General features: G+C 35.9%; 2 protein-coding genes across 7 annotated transcripts; one reads left to right on the top strand and one right to left on the bottom strand.

The window, feature by feature from the left end:
* Positions 1–282: 282 nt before the first annotated feature.
* On the top strand, positions 283–19,571 carry LOC7467209 (uncharacterized). Of its 4 annotated transcripts, none has more exons than XM_024595284.2 (27): positions 283–754; positions 1,000–1,159; positions 1,400–1,492; positions 2,016–2,118; positions 2,268–2,430; positions 7,028–7,196; positions 7,884–8,012; positions 8,122–8,703; positions 8,829–9,458; positions 9,609–9,677; positions 10,121–10,228; positions 10,306–10,551; positions 11,327–11,374; positions 11,529–11,672; positions 12,157–12,321; positions 12,426–12,488; positions 12,725–12,835; positions 12,956–13,039; positions 13,125–13,172; positions 14,102–14,176; positions 14,792–14,887; positions 15,438–15,518; positions 15,602–15,673; positions 17,796–17,840; positions 17,934–18,017; positions 18,118–18,221; positions 18,907–19,571. In XM_024595284.2, the coding sequence occupies exons 1-27, from the start codon at positions 558–560 to the stop codon at positions 19,019–19,021; spliced, it is 3,984 nt and encodes a 1,327-aa protein (XP_024451052.2). In that variant the 5' UTR covers positions 283–557; the 3' UTR covers positions 19,022–19,571. The 4 variants fall into 4 exon arrangements, with proteins under 4 accessions (XP_024451052.2, XP_024451051.2, XP_002302348.2 ...); XM_024595283.2 differs by having other exon boundaries at positions 284–754; positions 10,121–10,234; XM_052450535.1 differs by lacking the exons at positions 283–754; positions 1,000–1,159 and adding an exon at positions 1,170–1,289 and having other exon boundaries at positions 10,121–10,234.
* A 1,234-nt stretch (positions 19,572–20,805) lies between these two features.
* LOC7467207 (probable beta-1,4-xylosyltransferase IRX9H) lies at positions 20,806–24,238 on the bottom strand. Of its 3 annotated transcripts, none has more exons than XR_008058541.1 (4): positions 23,066–24,238; positions 21,866–22,115; positions 21,538–21,761; positions 20,806–21,189 (listed from the first exon to the last, which is right to left on the bottom strand). XR_008058541.1 is itself a non-coding variant. In XM_002301066.4 (4 exons), the coding sequence occupies exons 1-3, from the start codon at positions 23,830–23,832 to the stop codon at positions 21,580–21,582; spliced, it is 1,188 nt and encodes a 395-aa protein (XP_002301102.3). In that variant the 5' UTR covers positions 23,833–24,219; the 3' UTR covers positions 20,806–21,205; positions 21,538–21,579. The 3 variants fall into 3 exon arrangements, 2 of the variants coding, with proteins under 2 accessions (XP_002301102.3, XP_006386437.2); XM_002301066.4 differs by having other exon boundaries at positions 20,806–21,205; positions 21,538–21,750; positions 23,066–24,219; XM_006386375.3 differs by having other exon boundaries at positions 21,538–21,750; positions 23,066–24,217.
* Positions 24,239–24,688: the final 450 nt, after the last annotated feature.

Here is a 24,688-nt window from a genome sequence, read left to right as displayed (position 1 = left end):
AGTGTTAGTGCTCAACTAAGAGAGTATTTAGAATAGCGATTGTATTGTTCTTTTAAAAAAAATCTAAAGTTATTTTTGTTTTAAATTTTTTTTAAATTGTTTTAATATATTAATATTAAAAATAAATTCTAAAACATAAAAAATATTATTTTAATATATTTTAAAATATAAAATATTTTTAAAAACAATTTTTACCGCATTATTTCTAATCAAACTACAATTTGGACCAAATAACCTATGTTAAAAGGTAATCTTGCCAAATAAAAAAAATAAAAACGCACACACGCACAGTAACGCCGGGCCCTTTCACGCTCCGCAACGACATCGTCGTCGTCGTCCTCATCATTTTACCTATTTATAAAGCCAAAAAGCCCGATCCCAAAAGGTGTCAAACGCCAACATCTAAATCCCGCTGATTTCAAAAAATAAATCAAACTTTCAATTCCATGCCTTTTCTAGCGACAAAACCACATCTCTCTCTCTTGAAAACCTAACCCACCCATTCACTCCAAAATCAAAATCCCCGCCGTGTACAGAACCAAATTCTACGCTCAACAATGGCTTCAATGGACGAAGCGCTCTCTCTCCTCACCGCAGCGAATTCTCACGGCGATTTGACCGTTAAGCTATCTTCTCTTAAGCAAGCCAAAGATGTTTTATTGTCACTCGAGCCGTCGTTGGCGGCTGAGCTTTTTCCTTCCTTAGTCGAACTGCAGTACTCGCCGGAGGGAATCGTCCGACAAAAGCTTGTCGAGTTAGTTTCGAAACCCTACTTTCTACATTTTTTGGTCAATTATCCTAATTTTTGTTATGATTGCTCGAATTTGGTTGCTAATTGTGTGATCATGAGAGGTAGTTTTAGGGTTAGGGTTTCTTTGTGATAGTCAATATGCTTATGTATACTAGCTTCATCATTTTGTTTTTGTGATTGATTGTTTATAATAAAATGGCTAGAAAAAATTTATTCCTGTGATTATTTTTATTTTATGTGGCTGTCAGGGTAATTGAAGAAATTGGTTTGAAAGCAATGGAGAATTGCTCAATACTAATACCTGTCTTATTGGGACTTTTAAGAGATAGCGATTCTGTTGTTGCAAGGGAGTCTATTGTTAGTGGCACGCATTTATATTGTGGTGTTCTAGAGGAAATGGCATTGCAGGTATCTTTCTGTCTCCACCCAACTATCCCTTTATTGGGCGAAAAATCTGAAGTTCGATTCAACTTGGTTTGTTCTCATTTTGGATGTAGCTTATAAAGAAATTTTCCTTTATTTTGACAGACATTTCAATGTAATCCATCGTTTCTCTTGCTATTACTGAAATTCTTAATTGTTTTTTCTTAAAATGCTTTATTTTATCTTCGCACTTTTTTTTATCATGCTTATTTTGGAAAATTACAGTGTCACCGGCGTGGTAAGGTTGAACGATGGCTCGAAGGACTATGGATATGGATGCTGAAGTTCAAGGATGCTGTCTTTGCAATTGCATTGGAGGTATGGCGTGAATATGGTTGTTTATTTGCAGATCTCACCATGTGCCAATTAATTCATGGTTAATGATGTTCTCATCGAATGGTACTTGGGTAACTGATTCCCTATAAATAAGTCGTGTCGTGTGTTTCTTTCTTTGTTCTTTTTTTTTGAGGGGGGGTGTTGTGTGGGTGTATGGGGCTTGTTACAAAAATTATCAATTCATTCATCTGCCATTTGCTGTGTTTAGAAGAGCTAGCTAGCTTGTGAGCAATTGGATTTTTGCAACCTTCCTACATGTTAACAGGCTGTAAGAAAGTTTCTTGTGCTTAAAGTAACTAGACAAAACAGTTGGCAGTAGACATGTGATATTATGTTATTCTGGTCAAAGGTAGAGGGATTCTTCATTCATTGGACTGTTATAACATCAACTGCTGCCGCTATTGATTAAGTCAAATCTTTTCAACTTGAGGGAACTTTCTATTCCTTTGCATGAGGCATTTGAAACATATTTAATAAACTGAATGTTGCTTTAATTTGACTGTAGCCTGGACCTGTTGGGATAAAGTTACTGGCGTTGAAATTTTTGGAAACATACATCTTGCTTTTTACTACCGAGACCACTGATTCTGATAGACTTGTTGCAGAAGGTATTGCATTCTGGCCTTTAATTGTTTATTTCTGTAAGATGATTTGATTATGGTGTTTTCTGTCTGAAGTCTTTTCTTGACTTTGATCTGTGCTTTTCTTATAAAAGAAGTAATAGCTCTGCCTTCTGATTTGGCTCTAATTCCTATAGGAAGCAGACGGTTATTCAACATTTCATGGGTAGCCGGTGGGCATCCTGTTTTGGATCCAGTTTCTCTCATGTCAGATGCCAATAAGACACTTGTCATTCTTTTGGATTTTTTATGGTCGCCTGGTAGTCTTCCTGGTGCACTGATGATCGCTGTTGTCAATTGGTGAGCCACATGCTTTTAATAAATTTTTCTATATTAGTAAATGGACATGGATATGATAGGATGATAATGGTTCATTGCAATTTTTTTTTGTAGCTAAAAAAATCATAGATTTGATAGTTTTATGGTGCCTATCTTCTTTTGTGGTAACTCTTAAATTAACTGTGCCCTTCCCTTTTTCCATCTTTGCTATTTTCTTTCTTGATTGTTTTTGGGTAAATAGTTTCTTGACATTTTCTTTTGGAGTCTAAAGAGCCAAAACCTTGAAGTGTATCCCTTTATTTAGCTATAATGAGATATGTCAGCAACCGTGTTGTGGGATTACTATCAGAAATCTTATAGGTCTGTTTCTCTTTGTTATCTTCTAGATGGTGTGGGTCATTCATTCTATCCATTTAAATGCATGGAAGGTCTAAAGGCTTTCCGAGCATCACAGGCTGCCTTCTTAAGAAGGGGAAAACTATTTGTAAAATGCCTACTTTTATAATTTATTTTTGGCACATTAATACCATATTTGTGCATGCATCTTTGTGCACCTAAATACTGCTCATACCCTTTTAGTTGTTTTGTTTGTCTGGATATCTGGATGCATTCATCAATACCGGCCAGTTTTTATTCTCATTTGGTGTGTTCATGACATATAGAGCAACACCATTTTTTCGTACTTTATCCTAGCCCTTATGCATTCTGATATAGAAGTTAGAACATGCATACATATTTGTAGACACAAGCACTCACAAACAATATGCAACTTCTTTTTTCCCCATATATGCAGAGTTGCAGACACACAGACACATGTGGGCGTGCAATATGCCATTTCCCCAATAATTACATCATGGGCTCATTTTCAGTTTCACTGTGCCCTTTACTCTTCCAAAAACTTTTGCAGGCTTTTTTGCTGCGTCATTGAATTTTTTTCCTTATCCCAGCTGGCAGTTTAAGTAGCCATTAGTATGCCACATGAACGTGAACATTTGATTTCAATTATAGTAATTCAACCATGAATTTACCAGTTCTGATCTGTTGGGTATCTTCCAATTCGAAAGCCTTGAATTTTTTATAGATGTAGGTAGTAAACTGCATTTTGCCTTGAGTTACATTATCTTCAAAATTTTGGAGGGATAACCAAAATTTGGAAACAGGTTGTAGTACAAGTTCAACTGCTTGTTTGCGGTATGATTGCAGCATGCTGACCAACTCTCTTATGAGGAATTATTGGGCCTGGATACTGCTGCATTGGTGGTTCAGACAATGGGAGTTACAGGGCTAGACAATGTCTATGTTTTTTGGATACTTTCAAGCACCATTTGCCAAGTGATAGGAATGGTTAACTGATGGTAAATGATCTCCCCAGGTGCTGAGAAAGACTGGGTAGTCAAGCTACGCAGTTTATGCTTTGTAAACTGTTAGAGAGACAATATGCTTTACAATTTTTTTGACAATGTTCTAGATATTTGAAAATGTACCTATTGTTTTGTTACAGTTAATGCACAATTCAACACCTTAATTAATCGAAATTATTTTTTAACTAGGGATTACCCTGCCAAACTTGCTATTCAATTATCACGGTTCCAAATTTCTATGAACTGTTTTAGCTGCACTGCATTTTTTGCATGAGGTTTATGTATATCTGCTGGTTTTATTGTCAGTAATAGTAACTCAACTTATATAATCGAGTTCTGTCTGTTAGGTCATTGTCCATAATGTCAAATGTATTATCTATGTTCTGATGGCTTTTGAGTTGGGTGTTGAATTTTTTCTTTGAAATTGTATTGTGCAATACGTGCATCAGCTTAGCCTTGACTCTGGAACCAATCATTCTTTATAAAATATTAGAAGTTTGCAAATGGGCCTTTGCCATCCAGCAGGACTATATGCAGAAAGGAAGACATCACAACTATGGAACTTTTTTTGCTTGAATACTTTTCTCCAAAGTCAGTGAATGATTCTTAATTTGTTATGTTTCTAAAAGCTTCTGGAAAGAGTGGGTGAAAGGATGCATCAATACTACTGATTTTTCATTATCCTTGAAGTATTCACATGGATGGAAGTTTTATTTTGTTTCTGTTCTTGTGGATTGTAACTGAAGCAAATAAAGCAAATATGCTTGGAATTTTATATTTAACCATCAAAAGAGATGGGAAATCAAAAACAGCACAAAAAGATTTTTGCAATGTATCTGTACTTAAAAAGCATGCTTGGAGTTTTGCTTCTTGCTGTCACATGCAAATATCTCGGTGATGATGATGTTGTTGTTTAAGGGTTGCAAATGCTTAGTCTCTGTTTCTATGGTGTCATTTTCTTTGATGATCTGCAGCTGCTAAATATTGTTTATACAGATGACTGTTTTGCTGAGTTTATTTCTTCAAATTGCAGTATTTGTACTTGGTGACCAGGTTTACATACATTATGAATGCACAGGCAGAAGCTATTTTATTATGTTGGTATGAGAATGAGGTCCTTAATTGTTGTTATAGGGTATATTAAAGCCCAAAGAAGTATTGTGTGGCAGGGATATAATGATAAAAGGGAAAAGAAATACGTGGAACTGCACTGAAGAATGGCAGACACATTCCCAGTTGAACTCCATGAATTTATCAAAACAAACTCGTTTCCTCTTAAAATGAGGTTATCTTCAATGTTGAACAAAGATAAGCTGTTCGAATGGACAGCCGCCTCTTCTTTCAAATATGTTCTCAAAATGTGAGGAATAATGTAATGTTTTTGATGAAATATACTAATGAAAGCAATGGTGTTCCCCCCTTTAGATACATGGCTGTATATTAGATGATAAAAATAAATGTAACTTATATCTAAAGATTTTATGTGGTAGCATTGATACTTCGTATGCTGGATTACTGAAAAGCTTTCACATGATGTAGAAAAATTCACAAGGGCCATAGCATGACATTTTGTCATAGAACATGGTTTTGCAATAATATTGATGTTATGAAAACTTTGATTGAGGGTTTGTTTTGATGAATTGAATTCATTACTCTTATGCTGCTTTCTTCTAGTTGTTATGGTGGTCATAGTTTGTTGTAGACAATGGGATTGGATGTTTGGATGCGTGATTGCAACTCCACATGCTATACACTGTTGTCTTTTCTTATTTTCAGAAGAGCAGGTAGAGTTAACCAGACTAATTAAGTACTTTATGTTATTTTCTTGGATTCTCCCATTAGTAGATATCTCAGTTGATTATGTGCAGCAGTAAGCAGGAGCTCTAAAAATAGACTTCTTTGTCTATGAGATTTCATCATTTATAGCATCCATTCCTTTAGTGTTCATCATGTTGTAATGCTGTGGAATGTTCATTGGTTAATGTGGACCATCCCAATTCTAAATTCTTCATGACCTTTAAAGATAGTGTTTATAGTTGTCCATTAGTTCTTGTTGGAGACAAGCACACAATTTCAAAAGCTAAACATGAGTAGCTCTAAAGGGAACCTATCTTTTTTGACTATAAAGGAAAAGAAAAGTTGTTAGATTTTGTTGGTGGCTGATGCCAATGAAAAAGTTCAGAAGATTCAGTGACAGGAGATTTAGAGATACTGTAGCATACTTATGCATTGCAATGGGTGATAAATATTTCATCATTTGATTCTCCAAATGTCATAGAATATGTAATATGGAATATGGATTACCTTCATAAGCCTTTATGACAAGTCTTGAGAAAAGTTGAATGAACCCAAAAGGGGAGAGCTTAAGGACTAGCATGCATTAACCCTTTTCACTGTTTATGACAGCATAAAACAGATTAATGTTTATTTGGACTCGATTCTCACATGGAGTTAGTAATTCATTGTCAATGTTAATTGTTAATATGGTATTACAAGCCAGTTTGAGTTTTGGATTTTTTTTTTTTGAAAAATTCATACTGGGTATACAACATTATTGTTGGTCTATGTTATTGTTCTAGGATGTCCATTTACTGCCCAGTCAATTTTCAATTTCCTGGTTGCCCTATAAACTCTTAAGAGTGTTGACCTTATTAAATCCAGCTAATGTGAATCTATCTACCTTTTCATATGGAGGATGTCTTATTCTGATTTCTGGAATCTTGTTCCTTTCCTATTTGAATAAAATTTCCTTTTTTCTGCAATGGTTGTATATCTCTGTGCATTTGAGGATTATAGTGAGCTTAATGATTGAGAACTGGGAAAGGTGTGGGTTTTCTGTGCACTTGGCCTTCAAATGACTGTCATCTTCGATCTTTTACCTGCTTTATATGCTCTACATGTGTTGTTCAAGCATTTCCTTGTGGTCTTTAGTATCAAATTTTTCTTTAAACTCTAATATATTTGTGGGGTAGAGTTGTGATGCACCCTTTTCATTTGTCTAAGCAATAGCTTCCCTTCCTAGCAATGTTTTCAGATTATGTTTCTTTTAATTATCCTTGGTTTCTATTTTTTGGTTTCCATTTTTCTTAAGTACTTTCATCTCAAGTCTCAATGAGTTTTTATGCTTCGTTCATTATTATTCTTGACATCATTTAGGTCCTTATTTTGTTTCTTTCTTAGATTTATCTCAAATTATTTTGTGCATGGTATTATATTAGATTCTTCTGTATCTGATGACCTACTTATCTGTTTGACAGTCTTGCAGCTGTAGCGCGGAAGAGGCCGCTTCATTATGAGACTATTCTATCTGCCTTGCTTGATTTTGATCCAAAAGTTGAGAAGGGATGTCATGCTGCTAGTATCCAGTACTCTTTAAGAACTGCTTTTTTGGGATTCCTGCGGTGTACTTATCCAACCATCTTGGAGGTGAAGTTGCTTGACATTTTAACCTCTTTTTGATAAAAAAAAATCCTTCTCACTTTGCATTGCATGCCATTATTCAATAGGTAATTGTATACTAATTTACAGGTAAAAACCCTTTATCTTCATATTTTTTGTTCCTTAATTTTGAATATACATGCTTTATTTGAAGAATATACATATGCTTTATTTGAAAAAAATAAGTTCATTAAATTTTGAAATCACCAATTGTATCCCAATAAAATTAAAGGAATTTGAAAGTTAAGAAAACTACCAAATCATTAAATTCTTTGTTGTGGAGTTTATAAATAACTATTTCAGTCTCTCCCTTCCCTACTGCTGGTTTTATGGCAGTTATAGCTCTGCCTATCAATTCTATGTTTTAACCAGAATCTGCTGCTAATATTGGTACCACTTGCCAAATGCAAAATCTTTTAGCTCCTATCATCCTGGGCCACAGGTATTCTATATCACAAGCATGTGTACACTGCACATGAAAGATTATTTGATGAGAGGTTCTAGATTACAAACATAGTACTGTCCATATGTGGTCTTTAAGGATGAAACAGCAACACAAATAAAATGTTACCCTGCTTTGAAACTAGAATGAAGAAACCAATAATTAAGGGAAGTGGTATCAGAATTCTTTTATTTATCTTCACACTGACAATTCGGTTTTTATTTCATTTTCAGTCAAGGGATAAATTGTTAAGGGCTTTACGTGCAATGAATGCTGGGGATGCTGCTGAGCAAGCCATCCGGCAAGTTGATAAAATGATTAAAAATAAGGAGCGCACTTCTCGTGAAGTCAGGTTTAGCAGGGTAATTACCCTTTCAAAACACTGTCCACCACAGCTGTAGTCGCTCTTGTTATTGTTGGAATTATAATCTTTCACTGAATTTTGATTGCCTTGTTTGTGATCCTCCTTAGGATGATCAGCCGACAAGCCAACTGCCTGTTTCAGGAGATCAGCTCCGGAAAAGATCTGTGCCTATGGATAATGAAGAGCAAGCTAATGGTCATGAAATGGCTCAAAAGCGGAGTCGATATGGTCCTAACATTCTGTCAACGACACCAATCCAAATCAATGAATCTGGACCGGATTCTGTATTTGATAATGGCGTCTCTGCTAATGTTCATCTATCAGATAGTGATTTGACTCCTGCAGAACAAATGATTGCTATGATTGGTGCATTGCTTGCTGAAGGAGAGAGGGGTGCTGAATCACTTGAACTTCTTATTTCAAATATTCATCCTGATCTGCTTGCTGATATTGTCATTACTAATATGAAGCATTTGCCTAAGTCCTCCCCTCCTTTAACAAGGCTTGGCAGCTTGCCAGTAACACTGCAAAATTGCTCTTCAAGTAGTCCAGCACAGGCAGTGGCACCATCGGCTCCAGTTTCCTCTGCACAAGGACCCATTCCAGTGGTTACTGCAGGCAATTTATCATTGTCTGATGCACCCATTGTCAATAATTTCCCTGTAGATTCGAAACGTGATCCAAGAAGGGTATGCTCACTAGCCTATAATTATTTTTTTGCATGTTCCGGTATGCTCAGTCTATCCGAGTCACTTGTTGCTAGTTATATTGAATTATCCTTTATTTTCAAATAACTTGCTAGTTGCTTTCTCAGGATCCACGTCGCCTGGATCCACGTCGTACTGCTACATCAGTTGGAGTACCATCCGTTGCCATTGTGGATGACCATGGTGGAATGCAACCTGAAATGGACAGCTCTGTTTCTTTAAGCAAGGCTTCTCCTCTTCCTGTGGTGACATCAGTTGAGAATCCTCCGGAACCTTATATTTCAAACAGCAAAATTGAGGACAAGAGTTTAGAAGGTCTACTGGTTTCTAAAACTGATCAAGTAAGCATGAGCGAGGAGGTTATCTGTAGACCTGAGGAAATTGTCCCCATTTTAGAGGCCAAAGCCTCTTCAGATCAAGCATTTTCTCCTCCTCACACTTCTGAGGAGGGTGATGTTGTATTGAAGTTGTCAGATTTTGAAGTGGCATCTGGTGCTGACACGTTATCTGTGATGGAACCTGAGCAGCTTTCCCCAGATGTCTCAAACATATCTGTGCCTGAAGAGATCTGTCAAGTTGATTTACCTCAGCTTCCCCCATACGTTGAACTCACTGAAGAACAGCAGAAAACTGTGAGACTGTTAGCAGTTGAACGGATTATTGAATCTTACAAGCATCTCTCTGGGACTGAATGCAGCCAGACACGCATGGCATTACTCGCCCGATTAGTTGCTCAGGTATGGCCAATGTTGGCCTGCATGTAGTGTGCAGAATAATAGATTAGTATAAGCCAGATCAGGAGTTAAAGATTATAAGCACTGTTCGATGCAAACCTGCTATCCTATATATAGTTGGTTTTTCAAAATCGTAGTGTTGTTTTCTTCCAGATTGATGCAGATGATGATGTTGTTGTGATGCTGCAAAAACATGTTTTAGTGGATTATCGACAACATAAGGTATTTCCTCTCTTGAACTAGCTGTTTCAACTTGTTTTGATGTATCTTCTATCGCTTCGTGTCTGGATGCTTTGAAATTTGTCTCAGAGTAGAATTCATCCACTGTGATATCTTTTATGACATGCATGAAAATTTGTAACTCTCTCTATCTAACAATCTCTCTGTGAGTGTGAGCTGATAATCATCAAAGTTGGTGCTGCAAAATGTTTGTGATGTTAAATCTTATAAAAATCTAGAAATTGCACCTACACTATTTTCAAGAGAAATAATACAACATTTAGTAGTGTTTTGTGAGTAAGTTTATGATCAATGAAATGTACTTTCTTACAAATTTGTTGCTACGAGTACATTTTTCATTATTGGAGTCAATAAGCTTATTGTCTTCTGTTTATTATTTTGCGCCTTAATTTTCTGTGATCTAACTTTTTTTTTTTTTTTGTCAGGGACAAGAACTTGTGTTGCATTTTTTGTACCATCTACACTCTCTAACGATTTTAGATTCTGTTGGAAGTGCTTCATATGCTGCTGTTCTATATGAGAAATTCCTTTTGGTAGTGGTATGGATTTTTCTTCAGCGGTTTGTCTTAAATGACATGTTTACAAATAATAATTTAATCTCTCAATACAGGCCAGATCTTTGTTGGATGCTTTTCCAGCTTCAGACAAGTCTTTTAGTAAACTTCTCGGTGAAGTTCCTTTCTTGCCCGAGTCTGCCTTCAAATTGTTAGACGATCTCTGCCACTGTGATATTTTTGATTCACATGGAAAAGAAGTTCGTGATGGTGAGCGAGTAACTCAGGGGCTAGGTGCTGTATGGGGTTTGATTTTGGGGCGTCCAAACAACCGGCAGGCATTCTTAGATATAGCTTTGAAGGTAACTTGGCTATGCTAATCTGTTGGCATTGAGTTTGATTTGTATGTTTAAATTCATGCTTATGAAGCTTCACTTTGAGTCAGTTATTCTCTTTGTGTGATATTGGAGGAGAGTGATTTGATGTGGACATTTTATAGGAATTCCAAAACGTTCTCCATTTGGTTCCTAAAACCCTCAGGTGTTCTTTGTATTTAAAATCCAGATAGCCTAATTTTGGATTATCTAAAGGCAAACTAATTCTAAAAGAAGGAGACCTTCCCAGTGCGAGGGAGGTGTTAATGCAGATTGGAAACTTTTATGGGTTTCCTTACCTGATATGGATTTCATTACTCTTTTTCTGTTGGTTGTCAATTATTATGAACAAGAAAAGTGAAACCTATTGCAAATATGAGATAATAAAGCTGGTGACTGATGCCAACAATAGTGACATGAATCTGGTTATGTTATTCACTGTTTTTCAGTGAAAGCTGTTTTTTTGGCATAGTGTCATCACTGTTTTCTTTCACCCTGTCTGATGCATTTATGAATTATGGCAGATCAATCTTGTATAAGTATTTTATTTTTGCAAGTTGGTTTGGTTAAATTAGTCCAACTTTTATACTAATTTACCTGTCATTTTACACAAAAAGTCCCTTACCGATGCTTTTTTTAATCTAATATGAAAAAAGAATTGGTGAAGCCCCACTAGAAGGCATTTTAGCAGCCATATGTAGAAAGTACTCCTATGTAACTATAAATAACATTTATTACTGATGCATTTATATCTTGATGGCAGTGTGCTGTTCATTCACAAGATGACATTCGATCGAAAGCTATCCGGCTGGTATGCTTTCCTTTTTGGCCTTCAAAACTGTTAACATTCTGCTAATGGACTTCAGAAGCTGTTGGCTTGAATTTTCATGTCAAACTGAATTTCACTTCTACCTACAGTGACTGAAACTGGATCATTTGTTCTACATCTATTTTGTTCTGGGCAGGTGGCAAACAAACTCTATCAGCTAAACTACATATCACAAAATATTGAGCAATTTGCAACAAATATGCTGCTCTCTGTTGTGGAACAGCATGCTTCAGATATCAAGCCTTCACAGTCAGTATCCACTGATCAAAGGGAAGGAGAGGTATGGAACATATACGTTTTTTGACATATTCATATTTTATTTATTGAGGTCAATGCTATCTTAAATGTGGAGACTTCATTAATCCTATGGGGCGTCTGGAGGGATATGAATGTTGTATTTTGCTTCTATTGGGCCTTCAAATGTGAGCTATACACCCTGACTGGATGGATGGATTATTCCTCCAGATTGAAGGCATGTACCATGATCAGAGGTATATAGTTATGCTCCTTCTATGCCCTTGAACAATTCTACAGTTGCGTGCTAGTTGCACCTATGACAGACCAGGAGAGTTGTATATACCTCAACAATATTTCTCTCCTTAAACAGTTTCTAATCTGTTTAACATGGCCACAAAATAGTTCTTTTGGTACTTGAAGATAATATACCCCTGTTTAGGACTGTTGAGAACTTGGGGAAGAAGGGGATCTTTCATCAAAAGTGATTCTAAAACCAAAACATTTTTTCTGATGAAAATTCTTTGTAGGTGGTAAGCCAGGAAGTGTCTGTAAGTGGTTCTCAAGTCTCAGAGACTGGAAATTGTGAAAATGACTCCATGAAGGGTGCACAACCATTAGTCCAAAGTGTTTCGACCATGTCATTTCCTGAAGTGCAAAGACATATTTCTTTATTTTTTGCTTTATGTACAAAGGTTTGTCTATCTTGCACCATTTCTGTGACCTTCCACAGTTAATTTAAAATAGTCTTTTAATTTGAGGTTTTTCACGATGCTGACCAATCTCTCTTATCTTTCAGAACCCTGGTCTCCTTCAAATTGTATTTGATATCTATGGACAAGCACCAAAAACTGTAAAACAGGTCTCTCTTTGTTCGTTTAATTAATTTTTGTAATTTTAATAGCTTGTAATGATGTGGTGACACGTGGCTATTGTCATGTAGAGGATAGACTTCCCAAGTGATTTCTTCTCTCTTTTTTGAATATATATGATCAAGTTACCTCTTCCTTCTTCTTTCTTTCCTGGCTGACAGAGTAAATGTTACTGCTCAAGCCATTATTTGTTCTGTACAATTTTAACTTGCCTTTTGGAACGCAGGCTGTTCATCGCCATATTCCTGTTCTAATAAGGGCCCTAGGCTCATCTTATTCTGAGCTGCTTCGAATAATATCTGATCCACCAGAAGGATGTGAAAATCTTTTGATGCTGGTAACTTTCTTTTGGAGATTTTTTATGAAATCCTGTTCCATTTTTTACTCTTTTGCTTCTATTTTCAGATTTTCTATTCATGACTGGTGCTGATTGTTGTTTTTTTTTTTTCCTGGCTAGGTGCTGCAAATATTGACTCAAGAAACAACACCTTCTGCTAATCTGATAACCACGGTCAAACATTTATATGAAACTAAGTTAGAGGTTACTTTGAGACCAAGCTCTTACAATTTCCAGCTTTAAATAACTGTCATGTTGGTCCTTAACTCTGCTAAGCTTCCTCCTGCAGGATGCCACGATTCTTATTCCAATTTTATCTTCACTTTCGAAGAATGAGGTTAGCTCCATTGTTTTTATCTTTGCTTATATCTAGATTATTTTATCAAGCCCCTGCATGTTTGTATGTGTCAATTAAATTCAGAAAGATGAAGTTGTGGACAGAAGTGTGGACTTAGAAACATAGAAATCATCCACTGTAACTTTTATGCTGCTGTGACACCTATATAATAGCCATCTTTTTGTGCCCTATAAATGAGTTAAAAAGATTCTTTATCTTTTTTAGGAAAAATGGAGGATTAAGTGTTTTATCGAATTGGCTTCTTGTATAACTGAGTTTAACTTTTAATTTTTATATTTCAAATTTTATACATATTCATTTCCCTCCAGTTATCCTCATTTTTTTCACTGTTAGAATTAGTTTCTGGGGCATGTGGATTGATGTTCTTAAATTTTGTGGTTCAATTTGTTGAGTAACATTACTAGAAAGAATATTTGCAATTATCTAAATGGTTTTAGAGTTGGTATGCACAGGCTTCTCTACCAAATCTGTACGGATTAACACACACTGTTTGTAAAACAGTCACTTGGTGACTTGTTCTTTCATTTGTATTGATCATTGTGTGGACTTTTGTCGGCATGTCATTTATTGATTATTGACACCAGAATTTCCGACTGGATCCATAGTAAACTGAAGACAAATGAAATTAAGAAGGAAAAATAGCTTCCAATCATTCCAAATGTCAGATCAGTTAAAAGGGTTAAATGCATTGACCCTCATATATAGGATTACTTTCTCGACTACAAGAAGGCAAATGTGTGCAAACCTCAGTTCAGTTAGTGTTGTTCTCTTTTTGCATGACATTCTAGATGGTCACTTTTAGTAATGCTCACATCCTTCTTGTTTTGCAAAGTCTGGCTTAAATGCTACTGTCAAATTCTTGTAGGTTTTTATTAAATGTTTGGATGTTACTCATTTTATGATGGCAGGTTTTGCCAATTTTCCCTCGGCTTGTTGGACTTCCTATAGAAAAATTCCAGATGGCACTTGCTCATATTTTACAGGTTCTTGTGAAACTTTATATGTGATTTTATTTTTCGTGAACTATATATCATGCTTTACTGTTGCATGTTTTTCCTTAAAAACAACTTATCATGGAGAAACTAATTTTCACCCTTGTTGGTCACACTAATCTCCTTTATTTATAGGCTTCTTTGGATGTTTGGAGACTGAAATGGTATATGTCACTGGGCTTCAATTGTCCTATCATTCTTTGTGGGAAAATGATTTTTATGTAATTTCTCGAAAATCATTTGCTATAAAGCCTAAGTGGATTGTGGGAGTGGCACGTTCACAACATATGGCCATTGAATTTTTATACTTAACCAATGTTGGATAATGTCAGTTTTTTCCAAAAAGGATAAATATAAATGATCCAGAACTGTAAATGATTCAGCTGCGGAACCCATTAAGTTTTAACAATTTCATTTTGAAGAATTTTGAACTCTGTCGATCTTGGAAGGCTTGGCTAATATGCACACAAATAGTATGGATGACTTGCCTGAGCTTTTGTTCTTCACACCAACTGCTTGTGCTTACAATGATCTGATTATACCTTTTCTCACCTTTTCCTTTATGAAGGCAAGAAAATTGCTTACTTTAAATAACTGTTCATACAGGGTTCAGCTCATACAGGTCCAGCTTTAACGCCAGCAGAAGTGTTGGTTGCCATCCATGATATTAATCCTAATAAAGATGGGCTTCCACTCAAAAAGGTAATTCCTAAGTTTCTGAATTAATAGTTTTCATCATAAGAAAACATTCAATTTTTTTCACCTGGTAAGCTATGATGAACTGTGAATTCTTATGTTTGCTGTAATGTCAACTGATATGGATGCTACTCATGCATCTTTTGTACCAAAACCTTTTTATTCAGTTTCTTGAGCATGTTGAATTGGTGAGGCATCAATCTAGTCATAGTTTTTACCAATGTATCAACCTAGACTTACCCTTTAATTGGGATTTGACATCAACACTTTTCAATGCATCTAAGATTTTTCTGTGGTCCAAGATATTCTTGTGCAACCGTTACTTGTCCTAGACTGCTCCAACTCAACAAAACCATGTTTAAACTCTTACAACTTAGCTAATTGTATCCCTCATCGATGATTCATTAAACCGTGGCTCAAATTATGCTAACTTAATTACTTAATTGCTATGCTGAACTTACTTTGCTATTTGCTGAAGGTTTCCGGGTTTTAAAGTAGATGTTCCTTTCAGTATATTGTTCTCCATGCTCTTAATTCTTCTGTTCTATGTATACAGATAACAGATGCCTGTTCAGCTTGTTTTGAGCAACGGACAGTTTTCACACAGCAGGTCCTGGCCAAGGCACTTAATCAGATGGTATATAAAGAACATCCTTCGCTCTCTGGATGATGAATGTTATATTTACTTGGATACTTGTAGTAACTGTATTTATGTGACAGGTCGATCAAACTCCTCTTCCTCTACTCTTCATGAGAACAGTTATTCAGGCAATTGATGCTTTTCCTTCATTGGTAAACCTTCATGTTTTATCTAATTTATTTGCCACATTGCCATTTAAGCTTTATCATCCTGTTTGTAACCAAATCGTATGCTGAATTGAATTGAATTCATAAGTAAATTTGAATTCAATTCATAACCTATTACAATTCGTATGTTTGAAATAAAATACTAAACCATAGAATTGAATTCAATTATGCTGTTTGGAATACATGTGGAAGTGAATTGAATTGACAATCTTGACTATCTTGTCCTTAATTTAGAAACCATTTTTGTTATAAAAATCATTTTTTTTTGTTACAAGGACCATTATATTTATTTAAAATGACACAAAATATAAGTATTTTTAAAAAGATATAAATAGACTTATCTCATATTAATTGGTTATCAAACATTTATTGAAAAAAATTCAAAAAATATATATTTGTTAAAAAAACTTATTCTAGAAATATCAAAACATAACCAAAAAGGAACTAGCTTACATTGTTCCAACACTTTCATTAAGATTGCATAAAAGATCATCAATCCACTCACTCTTGCCTGAATTGGGAACCCCAGTTACAATTGTCAACTCTCATGGGGATTACCTGGTCAAAACACAAAAATTCAAAACCATAGGTTGTCTGCCATCATTCATAGACAGATTTCCAAAATTTACTATTTCATTGTAATTTAGAGAGTTTAGCTGCAACATTAACTCCCTTCTAAAAGATGATATGAAAAGCACCTTATTTATCAGTTATTCTTTGTTTCTTTTTTCCTCTTTGTATTGAAGATTATAATATTCATGAAAACAGAATGAATCATTACAACTAGGAGAATATGACATACTTCTATACAGTGCATTGGAGAATAAAATTAAGACTTAAGAATATCCAACCGCACTGAATATCAGACAAAGTGACAAACACTCCTTTCAAATCCCGGGAAATTCAGTTCTCTCTAACTGTGTCTCCCATATTTAGAACAATGAATGATTAACCCCCCCCCCCCCCCCCTTCAAAAAAAAAAAAAAAGTTCACCTCTATCTCACAGTCCCTCTCCCTAACATTCACGGCACAAATTTCTCTAATTTACTGACGCATAGTAATTTAAAAGAATTTAACAGCAGCATTAAATCCCTTCCAAGAGATGAAGGGAAAAACACCATCTTTGTTATCCCTTCACGCTCAGTCCAATCATGGGAATAGACACGTGAACTAGGTCTTACCTTGAATGATTACATTTGGAATTCATCAGTTGAATAGATGCTGTTTTTGATATCTGGGAGAGATGGATCAACAAGATATTCTTTCTTCTCTGATGCTACAGGTGCATCGTTTAGCTTTGCCTTCCTTGGGGAATCTGAACCTGACAGTGGAGACCTGTTTTCATGTTTGATACATAGTAACTTAAAAGAATACATAGCAATTTTTGTCAATTACTTTCTCAGTTCACAATTTTTTCTTCTTCATAAAGAAGATTTCAATTTTTGGGAGAAAAGAAAGGGATATTTTTGAAATATTATTTTTCATCTGGAATTACTGTGGCAAATCAGAGGGTCTTCCATCTGATTAACTTTTGCACATTTTTTATGATTTGGAATTCAAATTAATAGTCTCACAAGGATTCCAAACATAATGATTGATTTAACCCTGTGAATTGAATTCAATTCACAGGGTTCCAAACAGCTTGTATACAAATCATCTCATACACCGGCTTCAAGGAATACTTTATGTATGCAGAAGTTTGGACCTAGAATGCTGCTGCAACAACACTACCAATACTGTGTGTGTGTGTGTGTGGGACGGTAGGGAGCGAAGGGGGAAGGGTACTGTGACTTTTTATTGGAGTTGAATTCGGATAATGACACAATTACATTTCATGGAAAGAAAAAGATGGAGGGAGGGAACATGTTGTTGACTTTGTACTGCAGTTGAATCCCAGATAATGGTACAAGCACATACCAGGGAAAGAAAAAGATGGAGAAATACTTATGCTAATAGACTTCAACTTAAATCCTAAATTTGCAGCTCCTAGAGACATTCTACATTGTTGTGTTATTTAATGCATGGACACTTTTTGTGGTCTGGATATTCTTATGATTTCATTTCAATAATTTACTTTTAATATATAACAATAATGCTTGCTCTCCAGGTTGATTTTGTTATGGAAATACTCTCCAAACTCGTGAGCAGACAGGTATGTTGACTGTACTTGAATGGAAATAACGATTATACTTGATCTGTTCCTGATTATGAGACAACTTGCCTCTTGTGCATACTATGTGTTTAGGTGTGGAAAATGCCAAAGTTGTGGGTTGGCTTCTTGAAATGTGTCTCTCAAACAAGGCCACATTCTTTTCAGGTTTTGTTGCAGGTATTATTATATTTCTTGAAAATGGAGAATTTCTCCTTGTTTTTCTTTACTTTTCTGTTCATTCTCAAACTGCAGCTTTTCTTTTTATACTTGCTTGCAGCTACCTCCCCCGCAGCTTGAAAGTGCTCTGAACAAGCATGCTAACCTCAGAGGCCCCTTGGCTACTTATGCCAGCCAACCAAGTACAAAAACTTCTCTACCTAGGTACAATTCTAAAGGACCCAATCTATCACCCAGTTTGATCAGAGAATCTAGTAGGCTCCTTTTTCATAGTGCTGTTATTTTTTTCAGTTTGCCTTTTGTAATGCTGCTGTTTTACTGAATTAAGAAATTTATGATCTCCCAAGTGAAATGAGCATCTTAAAGTCTTGGATAATCCCTATCAGTTTCAAACATTTCTTGGCATATTCCAGTCACTGCCCTTTCATTGCCCAAGGCTTTTGTGGATTTTCAGTTTTTGGAAATTATCCTTTCTGATTCCTAGCAATGTCTCGTGTATTGATGGTTGGAAAATAAATGATAATTTGAAGTGACAATTTATGAGTTAATTATATTGAGTTGCCAGGAACACATCTTTGCTACCATAAATTGAATACACGCTATATTGTTAGAATCACCTTTATGAAATCGTAACATTTGTTTCACTGGTTATACACATCAAGGGTGAGAGGTGTTAAGAGCTGTTCTTGCCTTTAAAGTTTCTTTATGCTGAGGTGCTTGTAAATCAATGAAAAAGCACCTCAAAAGGTTTGTTTTTGGATGATCGACGACGAGGTTGCTTGCTTACATGTTTTGATGACCGACCCATGACTTTTTTTATGAGTCAATTTTGTTGCACTATATGTTGCAGATAAGGGTTTCATTTACTTCATTGCACTGCATTTTGCAGATCAACGCTTGCAATTCTTGGTCTTGTAAATGAACGGCACATGCAGCAGCTACCAATTTCATCTTTGCACCCTTCAAGCACAAGTTCTTCAGCTCATGGAGCGAACACCGCGTGATAATTAGCTTGTCGGGAGTCAAGATTGACCAAGTGCACGGCAGAGCATCATGGGACCAATCTGGATGATGGTGTCCCATCCAGTAGGTCAATTTGCTAGGAAGGGAGATACAAATTGGCTGGCTAATAAAGTGACTGCTAAGTTCAGATGCTTCTGGCAAACTTGAATATGAAGATTTAAGAGAAGTCAGCCTGGTGATGTGGAATGGTGTTGTTGGCTAGGAATTGCCTTCAAAGAAACACCTCCCGCTCCTTTCCCTGCCATCCCCTCCCTCCCCCTTGTGCCATAATTGTAACCCCGTTTTTAAGAAAAAAAATTTCTGCAATTTATTCTTTGAAAATTTTGTTCTTCAATCCCTCTGTAATCCAGATAATGTTTAGTGAACATGTGTAATGTTAGTCGGTATCCATGCTAAAAAGTTGGGGGGCTATGATTTCAGATGGTGCTTCTGCTTCGGCCACAGGAACACAGTAACTTGAAAGAAAGAATGGGTATGAAGGCTGTATAACATGGTATTTTTTAGTATAGAGCATCGAACTGCGTGGCCAAACTCGTCTATAATTCAGGGACTTTAGTCATGACAGGATGGCAGTATCTTTCGGTTTATTCAAGCTGTTGCCAAAATTCCATCAACGAGAATCTCATCAACTGCTAGGAGTTGGGCCTTTGAGTAGGGCTTTTAACCCATATTCGATTTAAATAACCTAACTAGCACTTAAAGTATTTCCTTCCTTTTAAAATGATGATAATAAGTCACTAGTGGGAAATTTCAGTTTTCCGGATTTTTTTTAAGTAATTAAGATTTTTCTTTAATCTTTTTATAAAATTTAAAAAATCAATTAGTTGTCTTTCAAATTCTACTGTTTTTTGTTTGGGGCGTATAATGTTTTCTCATCATCTCTTGTCTATTTTTGTCAATTTAATTCAAATAAGGTTTTTGTTTTCCATTTTAGATAATTTGTGCTTAGTAACATATTTTCTTAGTTTTTCATGAAAAGCCTTTTTTTTTAAAAAAAAATTAAAGATACAAAAAAAGTACTGTTTTTTAAAAGTAAAAGCAATCTAAATTATTTCTTCTAGATTTTTATTGTTTTGAACTTGTTCTGGGCCAAGGTAAATCCTCCTTTGTTTAATACTCGCATAAGCTAGAATGCCTTAAAGCATATCTTATCCTCGCCGTTGTTCAGACACTTGCATTTAGCCATGGTAAAGGGGTCATCGAATCACTCACTGTATAGGTAAGATGAAGACAGTGAGGATAAAAAAAAAAAATGTTTTCCTGTAATTTTTACTCTGCAAGTATAAAAATTCATTTTAAAAGTATCCCAGAGACAAGTGTCTGTCTTTTTACTTAACCAAACATGCATCTGTTTTTGAATACTAACCATATGCAACCCTAGTGTATATTGAACAGTTTGACTCGTTCAATGTGAATGGTTCATAGTAGTTTAGCAGCTGCTCAGGCGATGAAAGACTGTTGGCTATGCTTCCATGCTGTGACAAGAAAAAATGATTCGATGTCCAATTTGGATTCTTTTCGTAAGCGGATACTGGATGGTAATATATTCATGCCAAGAAAAGGAAAGAGCTTGTACCTCTCAATTGTGAAAATTATATTACCACGCGATGGTTAGCCAAGATGCAAGGAATCTGAACAAAAAATAATACCGAGCATGAGTTCATTTCGTGCAACGGCCGCTCAGGCAGAGAGCTGTTTTTAATTTTTTATGCAATCAACGTGGAATTAAAACTTGGATGGACAAAGATAAAAAAAGGCAAGGGCATCGCCAGAAACATTGAGACAACTTTTATAACAACTGAATTTTACAACTTGCAATTTTCTTGATTCTTTTGAAAGGCCTACCACTCAAATACAAAAGAATGGATCCACGACAGCCGTCCTGGCTGTCCTCAAACGCACATAACATCTGTTTTTAGATGCCGGGGGGCAAATCTTAAGAAATTAAGCAATAAATCCCCACAAGAATCAAGCACCAGAACTCTACAACAAAAAGGGCATTCTTGTTTCTGGCAAAGAATATCATTCTAAGAAATTATGCGAAAACAAAAACTCCTGTTTCTTTGTCATAGGCTGCTGAGTATCTATGGAGGCTGCTCGATGAAGATGTCACAAATGAAGCAAAAAAATGGTTGGGGATGACGAGCCACTGCATGAAACAAGAACTGCGAGTGTGAAAATAAATGTTAAAAAAAAATGCAAGATAACCTTTCTTTTTTCTTTTCCTTTCCTTTTGTTTTTTTTCTTTGAAAAAGCATAAAATTGATAATCCATAGAGAGTATTACAAGTGGAAAATAAAATAGAACCACCATTTGAGTGGAGGGGAATTTCTTTTTGGTCGGGATATTTCTCCCTTGTTTTTCTTTTGAGGGAGGTCAATCTTTCCTAACACTTTGTTTTGTTCTTGTTGTTTGGATCACAACAACAAAGGTTGAAATGAATGTCTATAATCCAAAAGGCATAACAGCACTACTCGTGAAAAGTTTGACAGCATACCTCTCTTGATCTTTACCATCAAAATTGCACTTTGAAGCTCAATCACTTGATGGGCTGAACAACTTCTAGGTTCTTCTGGAGCAGCCAGCCTCTGGGATAGACAAGACCATGAGCATCTAAATGAAGATGCCAGTTCAGTATCCTTGAACAGCTGGGTGGTACACTTTCCATTTGACTTTCATCTTCTACCACTTGCTCAATGAATGTGGTCTCCTGTGAAAAAGCTAAAAAATCAGGCAATAGAGGGGATTGAATATCAAATATAGTATATGACATATTTTAAGCAATATCAGGAACATCCACAAAATGCGATTGGCATGATGCATACTTGAAAACCCTCCTTCACTGTATCTAACTGTCGAATTGGATTTGAAAAGGGGCGGTTCCATCTCTTTGGGTCCCACAAGATGGTGCTGTTGAAAGCAAATCCAGACATATCAACATGAAACCTGCGGAGTCTTTTACTTTTCTCATTTGTGTGCCATCCAATTACTTGACTGGCATTGCATACCGGACCTTCCACAATTGCTTTGTTTTTGCTTTGTGCAAGCATTGCAACAGGCCAAGTGCCAAAATGACTACAAAACAAGCATGCAATACGAGAAATTTGTGAATGAAAGCATAGGCAAAGAGCACCAAACTCCATAACAATTGAGCTTCAAAGTTAAAAGGTCTGTGAACAACATGTATGCGAAATCCACACCATCGCAACAACAAGAAAATCTAGCTATATCAGCTGAACAAAACCAGTATCTTTACTAGAGACAGGTAAAGTTATCCTCAGTTTCCTTTGCAAAAAAAATGGCTTGAAAATTAAGTGGCTAGATTTGCAAGTTCTCATCAATTCCTTCTTGTTTCTTTTTTCCCATTGGAGATAATACAAAAAATCAGGGAGTTTATCAAGTTTCCCATCAAGAAAGTCTCATGACAAGTGATGACATAACATTTCTTAAGCAGCTAAAAGTATATAACCCGAGTAAACAAACAAATCAGAAAAAGAAAGATGGCAGGACTAGGTGGCGAATAAAGCACAAGAAAACAAATAATAATAACCCCCTCGTGTCTTGAGTTATCTTACTAACAACCTCTTCACAGCTTAAAAACTTAAAATACAGAAAACCCATCAACACAAAAGATTTGCTGTAAACAGGAAGTCGATCAATCTGCTGAATCAAATGAATAGATAAACAAAAATGGTAAATCAAGCAGAAACATATGGACCTAATCTGGTAAGCAAGCAGTACCAACAACCAAAAAATGTAACCAGCCAAATGCCTCCTTATTTAAGATACCATCAAATAACCAATAGAAAAGGTGGCTACTAAAGAGCATTTCCCCATTAGCAACCAAACAAAATTAAACCTAATTTCTTAGAGCAACCAGAGACACACAAACTTAATCCCCTAACTAACACACACATCACTGCTTACAAAAAATCAGAATACCACAAGTTAGCATTGCAACACACAGACAGGCATAAAAGACACTTAGCAAAATTAATTAACGAAAAAAAACAACGAAAATTCACCTGATATTTCTCAAGCTCTCAAACAATTGAAGCGAATATACATTATCATCATCAGCAAAATACACAATCCCATCAAGTCTATGCCTTTCTATATGCTCCAATCCCGCATTCCTCTGATGCACTCCTCTGTCCTTCACATTCGTGTTATTCTTATTAACACAAACCAAATGCCTATACATCACCCCGGTTTTCCTCAATATCTCCGCTGTCTCCGCCGATGCTGACGTCATCTCCACCACAATCCACAACAACGGCGGCTGCACTAACCTCAACACCTGACCTAATCTATTCAAGAAGTAGGCTTGTAATGCTCGATTATATGTCGGTGTTATCACTATCACTTGCTTTCGCTCTACATAATCAAACCTTGAAAATCGATCCAATTGCGGTGTCGTTTTCTCGACGCCGAAGGACACGGCAGCGAGAGCGAAATTATCTTTGGTGTCCAATTGGACATTGACATGTGGCGGCTTCATTTCGAAGGAGAAATCATGCTTATTGATATCGTTATCCACTTGACCAAACGGGAAGATACCAAGTAAAAGCCCTAGGATGAAGAATATCGTGCACCTATAAAAGGATCTGCGAAATCCTTTGCGGCGGAGATAGACGGAAGCTGCTGCGACGGCGGAGGTGGAGGTCAAGGAAGAATACTTGCCGCTGTTGTTGTTAGTGCTGAAGAGCTTGTGAGCTTGTGCTGAAGCGACGCCGTTTTGGTAGCTGCGGTCTTGGTAAACCTGTGAGAGTGTTCGACGGATTGATGCCATTTGATTGGTTTCGAGCAGCTTACATTATCAAATCAAGATTTGATGGACGATGGAGACTAATCCACATGAAAAAACCCTAAAATGAAGTTAAATGGAATTTATGATTTTCAGTTTTTTTAAAAAAATTATAGAGTGAAAATGGATTTTAGATTTCAAGATTTTGTTCGGATGCTTTTAGAGGCGATGGTAGTGGATTTCAGAGATGGAAGGCTAAGATCTGGTGCCCCCTTTTTTTAATATTTCTAGCGCGGAGAGGGGAAGAGGAGATCGTTGCAGGGATAGCTGGGGGCGGAGTACGGCCCAGCTGGAGAGAGGGGTTGATTGAGCGCTAAATTACGCGGTGGTGTTCCATTTAACGAACGACAAGTGGTTGCTTGTACTTGGAAAGTCTACGCGTCTCTTCCCGTATATCTCAGTCGCACACATGGACTCTTTACAATTACTTGAAAAAAAAACAAATGCTAATTCAGTTCATGAAAATACTGTGGATCAAATCACATTTCATGGAAGATTTTTTGGTGTGTCAGTAATTAATTAATAATATTTTATTAGTTTTTCTATTAAATTTATCTTAAATAAAAAGATGCAAATAATTACTTTTTAATTATTATAAAATTAATTCAGTGTTAATTATGGATTTGCACTGTATTTCTTTCACTTTCCTTTTCTTTTAATCTTTGAAGCATTTTCTATTATAATCACCTAATTGTTTTGTCAATCCTGTCTTTTTAAACCTGAAAATTTATTTTGATAACTTGCTGGGAATTAATACTTGATTTGAAAAAAAATAAAATAAGATTTTATTACTTAAAACAAGTTAAGGATAATATTTGATACTAAAAACAAAAATAACCTC

The sequence above is a fragment of the Populus trichocarpa genome, chromosome 2 (assembly GCF_000002775.5).
Source record: "Populus trichocarpa isolate Nisqually-1 chromosome 2, P.trichocarpa_v4.1, whole genome shotgun sequence".
In the NCBI taxonomy this organism is placed as follows: domain Eukaryota; kingdom Viridiplantae; phylum Streptophyta; class Magnoliopsida; order Malpighiales; family Salicaceae; genus Populus; species Populus trichocarpa.
The sequence above is the reverse complement of the archived record's forward strand: the minus strand, read 5'-3'. Positions and strand labels throughout refer to the sequence as shown.